We start from the raw sequence: 14,126 nt of genomic DNA, 5'->3' as shown, positions 1-14,126 counted from the left end.
TTATTTCTTTCTTGTAAATAATTGTAGATAATTTTAGTATGAATTCATGTTGTGGCCATGTTTTGTTGTGTGAAGGTTGATCTCCTTTCAGTAGCTAGTTTTAATGTGAGAAGGAAAACCAGGAACTCCTAAGTTAGGAGTCTCTTCTCCATGAGCTAGTTTAAATTGAAATAATATTTACTTTCTCATAAGCTTTCCTAGATTACATTTATGTGAATATTGATTCCCTTTCAGTATATAGTTTTTATGTGAGAAGGGAAATCAAGTCCTCCTAAGTTAGGAGACTCTTCTCCATAAGCTAAGAATTGAATTGAAAACAATATTTACTTGCTTTCATTTACATGCTTTCTTTCTTGCTTTCTTAGGTGTTTGGTAATGTTATTATAGGAAGATTGTAGAAGGACAATCAGGACTCTTGAACAAGAGACTCTTCTCTATCTTCTAAAGTAAAATAATTCCATTGATCAAACATTTTTTTATGCTTTCATAAAATAGATCTGATAGTTTAGATTTGTAATATGCATTTCCATTCTAAACAAACTTCTTACACCTGTTTCATCTAAGGTCCCATATATTTTGGTTTGCTTCTAAGTTGATGATTCCCCGGATTGATAAATTAAATGACAGGGATTTAGCAGACAACTAAATCGCCCAGCAATAACAAATCAACCTAAAAACAAAAAAATACAAAATTCCAAGTCATTTGGATATCTGGTGATCCAAGAGGCTAGCAGTTTGTTGATTTGCAAGTTTTAATTTAGAATGGATCCCAATTAAAATATTAAAAGTGATTGAATACATGGATATTCAAAGTGTCTGAGAAATCTAAGGGCATCACAAAGGATCGAATTTGGATTTTGAGCACAAGGGCTCACTGAGCCATCTAACTATCTGAGAATCCAGGAGTTAAGAGATGTAAACAAAATTTGACCACAATAAAATACTTCAATTCTAGATTTCAAGAAGAAGGGAGGTGGTCAATATTCCAATGGTCGTCATTTTGTATCTTGCGCCATCTAGATATTAGACGATCCAAGAATATAGAAGTTATTTAGATATTTGTAGGGTGTCGCATGTCATCTTGTACATGTGACCACCACATGTCATCTTGTACATGTGACCACCACATGTCATCTTGTGCATGTCACCACCATGTGTCATCATCTCATTGGGCCACTTCATCTCCTTTCCATGTCATGTTGGTTGTTTCTCGCCACTCGCAGCTCGTTGTTGATGTGTGCACATTATTAGACTTGACAGCCTGATAAGCACTTGGCTGCTGAGGCCAACCACCCCGTGACTGGGGACTATGACCACAAGCCTATGACCAGGGATCAATTAGAAACAAAATTTCAACATCTAAATAATTGAAAAATCCAAGTGCACACATCTGTTAGACATCATCTTTATAATGTTGAAGGGTGTTGGCGCTTGTAAAATCACCCATAGATCGACTCATTTAAAATGTACATACAAAAATCATATCCATAGAAATAAAGTGTAGTGAAAAAGAGCCTATTTCCACAAGTGCACCCATAAAGTTGAAAGGATCTTATATTTGTCAAGCACCAACAAAGAGAGAACCAACAAAGAGAATAAGCCCACCATTAAAAGTATCCTACACATAACAAAAAAGGAAAAGGACACAATTTTTTTCAATTGAAGCACACATGTCAATGGAAAAGGAAAACACGGTCAACAAATTGTTCATCTGAAGAAAATATTGTGACTTCAAAATATTTCTAGAGCATGCATAAATCATATTTTTTTCCCATAATAGTATTATGATAGATTTTAAAATAGGTTATAAGTGTTTATATTCATCCTAAAAGAGAAATTCTAGTTTTGGGACTTCATCTACTTCATTTTTTAATCTAAAGATCCTTTTAATCAAAATATTATGTGTACATTTGGTGTTTCCATTTCTAATTGTTATCATTATTTAAATAGTTTAAGTGCTTTACCAAATTATTATTAAGATCCTCATGAACATATAAGACATTATATTTGTTTCTTTAGTTGCTTGAGTGTTGTCATTTTTATTTATATGGCATGCGATGATGCTTAATACTTAATTCTATGAAAGTAAACATCAATCTTGCCATAAGAAAGTGATTTATTTTTGTGTTAATTGACTTGTTTCTTTGAGCTTTTACTATCACATTACTGACAACCATATTTTGCATGGAAGATTTATATTGCAATCATGAGTACTTAAAATTCTTGATTTTCATATGTTGCTATTACCATTGTTATTAATTTATTTGAATATGCAAGATTGTGCCAAGTGTTTCATATGTATGCATATGTCATGCCTCTTGTTTTTGTAAAGAATGAAGAGGAATTGAAAATGGTGAAACATGACAGGCAAATGAGGATAGGAATATAATAAGCACCAAAACACTTATTTCATTATACATCTCAAGTTGCTAAAATTTAAAAAATCATAAGAATTAAATAAATTATAACTATATTATTATTATTATTATTATTATTGAATTAACATATAAGTTCAGCATATATATTCTAAAAAACATGTAAGAAGATTCCTAACTATGGAGGTCCACCCCCACTTTATCACGGAAACTCTTAGTTTGTAAGCTAATACCACATGTTCTCAATACCAAATGCCCAAAAAACCATAACTCATTTCATATGACATTTTTTTTTAATTATTGTGCTTAATTAAAAGGACAAAAACCTTTATTTTGTGTATACTACCAAAGATATTCTATAATATTATGAGGGGGTTAAATCCCTACTATCTACATAATAATTATTGACATTTTTGTAGGCTAAATCCCTACAATACCATGGGCTAATACCATGGGTTCTGAATACCACATGCCCAAAAAAACATAATAGGTTCTAAGTGCCAGATGCCCAAAAAAACATAATAGGTTCTAAGTGCCACATGCCCAAAAAACCATAATTCATTTCATATTGCATTTTTTTAGTTAAAAGGGAAAAAGACATAACTACACTGAATTTTATTTTGTGTATACTACCAAAGACATTCTATAATATTCTACAAAGGTTAAATTTCTATAGACATAATAATTATTCATAATTAAATTAAAATTCAAAATCTAAAAACCTTATTCCAAAAACATCGTATATACATAATATAAACTAACAAACTCTTTAATTCAAATTTTAAATGAAATAAAACTAATTTTATTGTTTTATAATTTAATTCAAAATTATACCTATTAAAACCATAATTTAAAAAAAAATCTTTTATTAAATTAGATATTTCATCTATTAAATAATAAAATAATTATAATCTCTTAATTTAAGAAATATTATTTATTTTACTTAATTACATTCTCTTTAATCTATAAACCTTGACGTGCTCAACTCCAGAAATTTTCTTGGTCATAGTGGCTTTTCTATTCAAATTAAAAGGCCCAACAGGGCCGACTTAACCTTAACGCCAACAGCGCCGACTTAACATTAACTTCCCCCATTACCATTGGAGAAGATTGGGTGGCACTTTGTAGGTATAAGTATATCACCATTACCATTGAATTGGTGCATATTATCTCTCTTTGTCTGTGCTTAGTAATGGCAGCGAGGAGGAGGAGAAGGTCCAACCCCGAGAAGAAGAAACAACAACAAAAGCAGGCAGTTGCAGTTGTTATTAATAATGGCAGCGAGAAGGAGAAAGAGAAGGTGAATGAGTCCAAATATTTGTACGTGGGGGATCTGGAGCCCAATGTTACGGACGTCCAGATTCAAGAACTGTTCCAGCAGGTTGGCCCCGTGGCCAGTGTTCGCATATGCAGAGATGCCATGAGCAAGGCTTCTCTGGGATACGGGTATGTCAATTACAGCACCCCTGAAAATGCCAGCGAGGCATTACGCAGCTTGAATTTTACACCCCTTAATGGAAAGCCTATTCGGATAATGTACTCACACCGTGACCCCAACATCCGCAACTCTGGATCCGCAAACATATTTATTAAAAATCTTCACAAAGCAGTAGACAATAAAACCCTCTATCACAAATTCTCTGTTTTCGGACCCATTCTCTCTTCTAAGATTGCAACAGATGCATCAGGACAATCCAAAGGATATGGATTTGTGCATTTTGAGAACGAAGCAGCGGCGCAAAATGCAATTAAATGTATGAATGGTGAGTTGATAAACGATACACAGGTTTATGTTGCCCCATTTATGAAAAAGGAAGAGAGAGAAAAAACGAAACTCATGAAAAAAGAGGAGCGACAGCCAGAGCCGGAATCCAAGTTTAAAAATGTTTTTGTTAACAATTTATCAGAGACAATGAACGAGGAGGATTTGAAGAAATACTTTGATGACTATGGAAAAATTATCAGTGTGGCAGTCATGAGAGATGATGCGGGAAAGTCAAAGTGTTTTGGATTCGTCAATTTTGAGAATGCAGATGATGCAGCAAAGTGTGTTGATAGTTTAAATGGCAAGAAAATTCAAGGCATGGTACGTTGGAAAAGCACTCAAGAAATCTGAATTGAAGGAGCAATCTGGAACAAATCTTTATTTAAAACATTTGGATAATAGCATTGATGATAACAAGTTGAGAGAATTGTTTTCTATTTAATGAGGGATTTGCATGGACACAGTAAAGGTTCAGGATTTGTCTCATTCTCATCTCCTCATGAAGCATCCCGAGCTTTGGCAGAAATGGATAAGAAAGTTGTCCTGGGCAAGCCTCTTTATGTTGCTTTGGCTCAACAAAAAGAGGAGAGAAAAAAGAAGCTACAGTCTCGTTTCTCAGAGTTTCCTAATCCAGTTGCCAATACAGAACCAAGAGTTTGTGCGGGTGTCCCTATGTACAATCGAGGAGGTATGGGTATGGAACCCACAATTTGTCTCGGCGTCCCTACCTACAATCGTGGAGGTCCTACATCATATCATCCAATTGGCATGGTGCCTACTCCAAGAGGTCTTACATCATATCATCCAATTCCCATGGTACCAACTCCGAGGGGTCCTACATCATATCATCCAATTGGCATCATACCACCGGCTCCCAGACATCATCCTACATTTACCAACTACTTTTCCCCGTGTCTCCATGTACAATCGTGGAAGTTAGGGACAAAACCAATCGATGTTTAATGGCCAAAGACCACCTGCATCATATTAGTTTGGTGCTTCTTAGTGTTTATCTAGTTACTTTGCTTCCTTCTTAGTGGTTAGTTATATTTTGATTGTGATATATATATTACTTAGTTTGCTTCATTAATTATGGTCATTGCTCTTAAAAATTGATATTTAAACATGGCCTTGGGACATGGATTTATTTCTTTCATGTAAAGAAAGATAGTGAAGTTATGTTTTTATTTTGCTATCAAAACCTATAGAGATATATTGAGGAATGAGAAAAAATATGGGTTGAGATCACCATTGCATATGCTCGTAATATTATTTATCAATTCATATCAATCTTGCAATAATAAAGAGATACTGATCTTCTAATTAGTAATGTTCATATGCATAACCTAAGAGTACCATCCTTCTTCTTCACAAAAAATAGACACACCCCAAGGAGATACACTTAGCCTAATATATCCCTTGTCGATCATTTCCTTCACCTGTAACTTCAACTCTACTAGCTCTGGTGTTCTCACTTGTACGATGCCTTTGATGTTGTTATTTCCCCTGGTACCAACTCAATAGAAAAGTTCACTTTTCTATGAGGTGGAAACTCTAAAATATTTGTTGGAAACACATCCTAAAATTGTTGCAATATCGAGTACCTTCTCAATACCTTTGCATCCTCATCCTCCTTACCTATATCGCTACAAATGTGCACTGCAAATGACACACACCCTTTTCTACGACTGCGCTTTTCCTTCATAGCTATAACTATTTTGGTTGATGTTACCTTTTTCTTACACTTTAAGACTATATGTTCTCCCTTATCATCCAAGAACTCAATTGATTAGTCCTATGAAGATACGACCAGGCCATACCCAAGAACATATTGTATGATCCTAACATAAATACACTCAAATGTGCTAATGTAGGCATACCATTGAACTCAATAGCACAAGATCCTACCTAGTTGATATCCTGATCAACTCAGGATACTCTCACATCCCTTGAACGAAACCATGATCAATGATACTCTCCCAACTTTGATTGGACTATCCAATTACCATTGGATGGAGAAATGCTTCCTTTCGTTGAAGCTTCACAATCACTACTCCACACCCATGAAGTCACCTCTCGTCTACTCTATGCAGGCCCTGTTCCATCTATTTTCATACTGGATCCCAAGACACTATGCTAAACTCTAATTCAACTTAGCAATCATGATCTAAGAAGCAAGACTCTCTGCAAATAATAATCAAAATCACCACCAATGATGTTCTATCAACACTAGCAAAATAGTGGTTCAAACAAATGCATAAAATTTTGAATACCATAATCACGAGCAACAAAACTCATAGCCATAAACATTGCCATCAACACAATCTCTTCTTCAACAACTATAAATATGTTCTATTCTACAACATGCTTCTCATATGATCACTATGAATCCATTTTCACTCAAATATTGAAGCATATATGATCACAACTAGGTCTAAAGCATACTTAGACAATGAAACCTTCTCTAACTCACATACACACACCATCAAAAATGACTCAACAACAAAATGAAGAATATAAACCATGAAGGGTGAATTGCACTTTTGGACTAGGATCAAGAGCACACAAATTTGATGAAATCAAGGCATCATCATCATTACTTGTGCATTTAAGGTGTTCACACCCACTGGAGGAATATTGCAACCCATTTCAACCTTTTTTAATTAGTATAGAACCTTCTAGGACTTTCCAAGTCGAATTACACCAAAAGAGCACAAGGAATGTGAAATTTTTTTCCTTCTGAGCCTTAGTCACAGGAACAACACTAGCTAATCTCAGTTGGCCACATACATAGGCCTACTTCCCTACAACCGAAAGCTTTTTAATCACCTGCACAAGCTTACATGAGTGTGACTAGGGTAGAGCCTGATGATAAACCTAAAACTTAGCTCAAAATCTCTGCCACCTATTAGATCACCTTCACCAACATCTTTACAAGCCTCCAAACCTTTATCACAACCTTTGACACCTCTCTCTATGGATCAAACATGTCTCCCAAGTCATCTCCATGAGCATAAGCATGAAGACCTAGATGAAGAGCTAGTGTACCAACTCAACTAGTGTGCCATATCAAAAACATGAATGACACTTGAGGCATTATCTCCACCATATGTAGATCTTCATCATAAACCTGTAGTAGCATCTCCAATGCCTCCAATCAATGCATAACAAGGAATCAAAAGGAAGCATAAGGAAACACCTCCATCAACACCATTAGAACATGACAAGCCATCAACCACACCAATTACATCATCTAACCATCATGAGTGACATCATAAGGTTGACATCAATGCCAACATAATCAGATCAATGTCAACTCAATCAAGTATAACCAAACTAAAAGAATGCCATCAATGAAAAGCCTAGGATGCATAGGTTTGAAATCAATGCCAACATGAGGTAGCTGCCATCATGAAACCAATTTTAACATAAACTATTTTGAACTATGCACACCATAATGCCAACAATCTCCCCCTTTCACATTGATGTCAACCACACAAACTCTAGACCAATCTCCTCTATCACTCCCCCTTTAACATCAATGGAAAAGAGTCAAGTCCATATGATAATGAAAAATAATACAAGTGCAAACATTGAAGCATCTGACCTCCACATTGATGAAATATGATGATTATCAACCAATGATTATACTCTCCATATCAACAACAAGCAATATATGATCCAAGCATCATAAATAGCAACATTTCCAACAAACAATATCTAGTAGCAACAAAAATATTCATAAAATCATACAAGCATCAATGAACAATAACATAATATGTGCATATACATGAGGAAATCAAACCATACTCCATAGAAGAAAATACATGCAAATCTCTAATCGACAACACCAATAGACAATCACAAATTATTTTCTTATATCATGAGGCAAAGAACCCCAATAGTAAAATCATAGCATGAGGCACATCATGACACCTCCAAGTAGACCATAATGGCAACAATTTATGGCCAAAATAAACATGAGCAAATAAGATGTACCCCCAAAACAGATGCCATCTCCAAGCTATAGTGACAACTTCCACTGTGAACAATGCTTCCTTTCGACAAATAGAAGCACCATAGGGAAAAGACTCCACATGGCCATGATGATAGGACATATAATAATGAAAATGCATGGTTGTAGTAACATCTTAAGACCTCATATATGACTATGATATGGCCATAATGTGACCTCATGGCATGATTATCCAAAGGTACACACATACAAGTACATGGATTAATGAGCATTTTACATGGATATATCTATAAATACATGCCTTCTATGATCATCTCCTATGGACCAATGACTCAATGACATATCATGATATGATTTTTACATTCATTATCCCATACATATGGCTACAATATAATTCCATGAAACTCCTCCAAGACATGCCTAACACCATGATGACTTAACATACTATTGACTGGACTCTCAACTATTACATAATGATGAAACATTAAAAGGTACATAGCTATAATAATGAACATATAACAACCCATACATGGATGGTACACGTCGCATGTCATCTCTATGTATCTTCTGCCAATGAAATCCTCCTATGCATAGTTGTACCATCTTTTAAACCAGCTTGTTAGTGAAAACAATATCATATATATGGTTGAAAAATTGTACTCTTTCACTTAGAAAACATGTGTAAGGAAACTACAACTAACCGAGTGAAACATTTTGAGGATAATTTCAAATAACTCATATATTTCTCATACCATGCATATGTCCCCTTGAGTTCAATATACCTCCAAAATGCAAGTTGATCCTGTGGACTTGAATGTGGATAAGGCTCAAAGAAACTCATCAATTGTTGCTGCAATAACTCATACTCATAAAGCTATAACACTTCTACCATATTCTCCACTTGAGGTTATGAAACTATCATGAACATATGCAGTTTATGGGCTCCATTATTGCAACAACAATGTTGTAAATCCTCAGGTTATGAACTTTAATTATCAACTCGAGGTTCATACAAACTTAAGAGGGGTCGACATTGTATGTGCAATAGACACCCCACTCTTCCTATTCCTACTCCCTTTAATGCAAGTGAAAGAATGAAATGAAATAAATTCCAATAAACAAATATGTAAGTAAGTTGGCAATCGTATGTCGCAAGAGGTAAATAACAATAAGAAAATCTATTCTACTTGGAAAGTAAATGACATGAAGGAAATATATTCTCTTTGAAAACATGTAAGCATGATCAAAACTATAAAATATAATCTATATTTATAGAAAGAAAATGAAATTTAAAGGATATTTATTCTATTTTGTAGGAAAGGAAAGTCCTAGAGTAATCTTGCAAAAAGTAAATCACACTTTTCATAAATTAAATTGTAGAAAAGGAATCGAGACTAATTTGCAGATATCAACATTCAAGAAGTAAACGATATAAGAGATAAATGGCATCCTATTCAAACCTCAACTCAACCAAAGTGGCCTCAGAGCATTCATAGGATATAAATCTACTTCTACAATGAATTTGGAGTGTGTCTAGGTAAGTCAAATCTCAAAAACAAATTGTTACAGGTCAGCTATAAGACTGCTACATCAGTGACAAGATTGCTACAAGACTGAGATAACTTGTCAAATGCCCAAGAAATCAGAGGAAAATTAGATGGGATTTTTTTTTATCAAGTAGGATTTGTTAGGACTCCATTCCAAGTGGAATCACTCATAAAATACCCCTGTTAACATGTGATAAAAAATAGCAGAATATTACTACTGTAAAAAACAAAAATTCAAGAATTTATGAGCTAGTTAACCTATCAAACGCCTAACCTAATCAAGTGAAAATTCTATGGGGGAATTTTTTTTATTAATTTGATTTTTTTTAAGACTCAATACAATTGGAATAAAATCAAATATATCCCATTAACATGATATAAAGAATAGTATAAAATTAATACTATTTTTCTACAAGGGACTTCCAGAAATTCTAGATTTGTGAACTAGTAAACCAATCTAAGTAGTTCAATGATGAAGATGAATTTTCAAAGATGTTCTAAGGATGCATCATGATTTTGAATCTATAAATAACCTGAAAAAAAACTCACTTCAATCATTTAACCAAGATAACCTACAACAATATAAGCATGAATAGTAAACATAGAAATAAGAGATGCAAGTGAAAAAGACATTCGAAGAAACCAAAGCGATTGTACAAGAGGGATCCAAGGCTTTTGGGATGGGCAAGCTGAAGGTGACTCACATTCACATCAAGGAAACCAATCTTTAGAAGATAAAAATGGCACCAAACTTCATTATTTGAATCAATCCCAGTACATCCCTTGTAGAAATGAAAGTGGAGCTACTAAATAACAAGTTTTCTAAACAAGAAGACTAAGAAATACATGCCTCTAGAGGAAAATTCGAATTGGTTGATCTGGATTTAAATAGGAACACAATGAATTATAGATATAACCATAAACACATAGATGTAGTGGAAATAATGCTTCATTTCATTAATGTAAAATACTGAAATATGCTTACAAACATGAATGGAAATAAACCAGTTAGGGCGATGGTAGCTTATCTCTGAGAAGAGATGTGGCGGCTACATGCCTCTGAACTACCTTACAATGAGGCTTAAGGGCCTTTTTATTATTTAAAAATAAGAGAAAATCATAAACAACCAAAACCCTAACCCGAGGAGATGTAACACCAAGAGTTTATGGGCCCCGTTGGGGTGAGTTGGACAGCCAACTTCCCAGGGTCGCGACCTGGTCATATTATCTCCATTTGACGAGCATGATAGCCCATTGGAGAGATATCTACAAGGAATACGACATAAAAGAAAATTTTAGAAAAAAAATCGATGGCGGCAGATTTCCACAAAAACATCGTTTAGGGCATCAAAATGGCTCTGGAAGTTTAGGACCCGAAAAAGTGCTAAAAATAGTAAACTATGCTACAATTAAGGAAACTAAAAAACTAAAAGAAGAAATGGTGGGGGTCCAAGTGAAATTGGAGGGTGGCCACCAATATCCACCTGGACCATTGGTACTTATAAAAGTGAAGAGGAAGCATTCTCCTTGAAATGATGCATCTTTCTCCTCCAAAATTCCTAAAAAAGTGGATTGGTTCCCAACAATAGGAATCTTCATTAAATGACAGGGAATACATTCCTAGATTTTAGCAATTAGTGGAGCTGCAAAAATTTCAAACATTTATTGATATTTTGTTAATTTATTATCTAATATTGGTCCATATTGTAGTAGGGATCAAGTCCCTATAATATCTCATTCAGAATTTACTCAATATTCTGCAAAAATTAATAATATTAGGAATAAATAACCAATTATATCTAAACCTTCCTAATGGACATATTATAGCTAAAAATATTTCATCTAATGTAAAAAAGAGAGGTTTAATGTGCTGAAGGATGGTCATATGGGCCTTAATTTATTTCTAATTTCGAGGCCCATCATACACCCTAGTGAAAGTGTTTCTCATCCTATAAGTAACTTAGTGACCTAACTGTGCATCATTCATGGCCCTGGTGGCCTCCTTAACATACCAAGCTACCTAAAAAGAAATTTTGCCACATCTTATCTTCCTCCATCCTCTTCCTCTTCTTTTCAAGCTTCTTCTTGTGTAGATCTATCCTTTTCTCCAAGTTCTAATTAGGCTTTTGCTTGTGTCTTAATAAAACTCTCTCTCTTTATGTCCACAAGGTTTTCCCATGATACAAGTTTTCAAAACATATATGATAATTGAGATCATTGATGAGTATGTGGACTTTATTTAATTGAAACCACCCCCCCCCATGATTATCATTGCGACTTTCCAAAATTTGGCAAACCAATACTCCCAATCCTTCTCGCTATATGCCCCTCTTCAAATCTAGGTGTTTGGTGACAAAGTTGCTCAAAATCAGGATTTTTGCAACTTTCTAGTAGAAATTTGTCTTCTCCTATTGAAATTTTTTCCCTTCCTATAGAAACTCTATTTGTTTTGTAGTATATTTGTTTCTCTTGTAGAAATTCCTTTTCAACTTTGTAGCACCTCTATATTAGCCTAGGGAACTCCTGATGGTGGCTAGATCAACTCTCAATGATGTACTGGGTCTCTCTTACCATTTTGGGAATGAAATCTTCGTACAAATGAAGTTCATACTTGTCCTTTTATTATTCTTTTGGTATTGGGATTAGTGTGCCTGGTGAAATGGCCCCCACCTACCACCTATGTATTCACCTTATAGACTCGTTGATCCACTACTCGTAATTATCTCCCTCCTTTTTTTTTATTTTCCACATTGCATGAGTGAGGGAGTTAGTTGTACTTAACTATTCAAGGGTGGTCGAGACTATTGGCCACCTTCAGCCTACAAAACCTTCTCTCTTGTGCATTGCAAACAAATTTCTAACCATAATATTGTCAAGTGAAGAGGTGAAGAATATTGCATACCTATGCCTACTTGATGGTCTTTGGTTGCCTTGATGTTTGCATATTTCTTGAGAAATGATGGTTGATCTACTAATGGCTTGGAGGTGCCATTTTTCATGCTAGCTGCTTCATGCTCTGGCCTTACTTTGAAAAAAAAAATTGTATTTTTTATAGATGTCTAACTAAGCGAAATTTCTTGATACGAGTTCTTCAAATGATGGATCGATCTCCTATTGTTAGAGATGAACAATGACCCTACAAGAGCTCCTCAAGGGTTTTGTGTCTTCATAATATCACAAATATGGTCCTTAAATGTTTGAAGATGTCCAAGTCTTCACTTTGGTCTTGTCAAGTGTCTCCAATTGTGGTTTTGTAGGGTTTGTGCAGGATGCTACAAGACTGGCTTCTTTCATTTAGCAGTTACATAGACCCCTCTAATATCACAATAATATTCATGCAAGACATTCAAAATCTCTGATAATTCCTAGTGAGCTCATGGGTTGGGACTAGAAGTTTCAATCATGGTGAAAATTGTGGAAGAAGGGGTGAATTTTTGGATGGAAAAGTGACTAAATGGCGTGGAGGATGGAAGATGGAGGTGTGGTAGACTTATTTTTTCATTCATCCAAGGAAAACATAGGATCTGGCCCCTCTCTATATGTCGATCATAATCATTTAGCAATTTTAGTCGCTCATGTAGCAATTCCAGAATACTCCTTTAGCAAAATTGTTTTATCCATATCTCTTAAACAATAGATTGGATTTAACTAAAACTATGTGAGCATGTTTCCATAACACTTATGCCTCTCCCCATAAAAATTATTTTCAAGTGGATGCATTAATCTCATGAAAACCTAAAAATGGTTATCGGTGATGAACATAAATTTCTCGAAAAGTGTGCACTAGAATTTGCAGAAATTTCTTTAGCATGTTAACATCATACTTATGCATATCCCCATGAAGCAAATTGGCATAAAGATGCATAATTTTTTAGATATGGTAAAAAGAATAGTGTGTTTTTATTTGACAGTCTTGTAGCAAAATAGAACCTTCCTATAGCATTTTAGAACCTTCCTTTTACTTACTGGTAAGCTAATTCTTATTTTCAATTGCTATGTTCAGTTGCCTCTCCTTTAAATTGAACTACTCCCTCAAAATGACCAAATCATATTTTATTTCCTTCTATTCAACTTCTGAAATTTTGAGCTTTTCCATGACCTATGTCAATTTCTCCGAGGGGTCATCTGATTCAGCTAGAACCACAATGGTGCAAACATTTTCTTTAATTGACTGTTGTAGGTTTTGCAATTGTTCCTTCAAAATAACAATATCTTTATTTCTGTCAACTAAATCTCCTATTAATAACACTTTTTCTTTTTCAACTTGACCTAAATCATTTATTTGAGTGTGCTTGGTCCTAAACAATTTTAACTTCTTCCTTAATGATAACACCTCATATTTTGCGTTCTTCAACATGATCTTGATGCTTTGTCAATAGAAAAGGAAAAAATAGTGAACATATTGTTCATCTCACGAAAATATAGTGACTTCAACAAATTTCTATTGAGCATGTATAAATCTT

General features: G+C 34.5%; 1 protein-coding gene across 1 annotated transcript in view; it reads left to right on the top strand.

Annotated features, from left to right (window-relative positions):
- The first annotated feature begins 3,567 nt into the window (after positions 1–3,567).
- LOC149242804 (polyadenylate-binding protein 2-like) overlaps positions 3,568–14,126 on the top strand; it is a 76,056-nt gene continuing 65,497 nt past the window's right edge. The window contains exons 1-2 of the mRNA XM_089371020.1: positions 3,568–4,461; positions 4,693–4,760. Coding sequence (XP_089227146.1) covers positions 3,568–4,461; positions 4,693–4,760 — 962 coding nt within the window. The remainder of the gene's footprint in view (positions 4,462–4,692; positions 4,761–14,126) is intronic.

The sequence above is a fragment of the Pinus tabuliformis genome, chromosome 8 (genome assembly GCF_031772625.1).
Source record: "Pinus tabuliformis cultivar Carrire ecotype Pingquan chromosome 8, CPIR1, whole genome shotgun sequence".
NCBI lineage: Eukaryota > Viridiplantae > Streptophyta > Pinopsida > Pinales > Pinaceae > Pinus > Pinus tabuliformis.
Note: the sequence above shows the minus strand (reverse complement) of the source record. Positions and strands in the feature narration are given on the sequence as shown.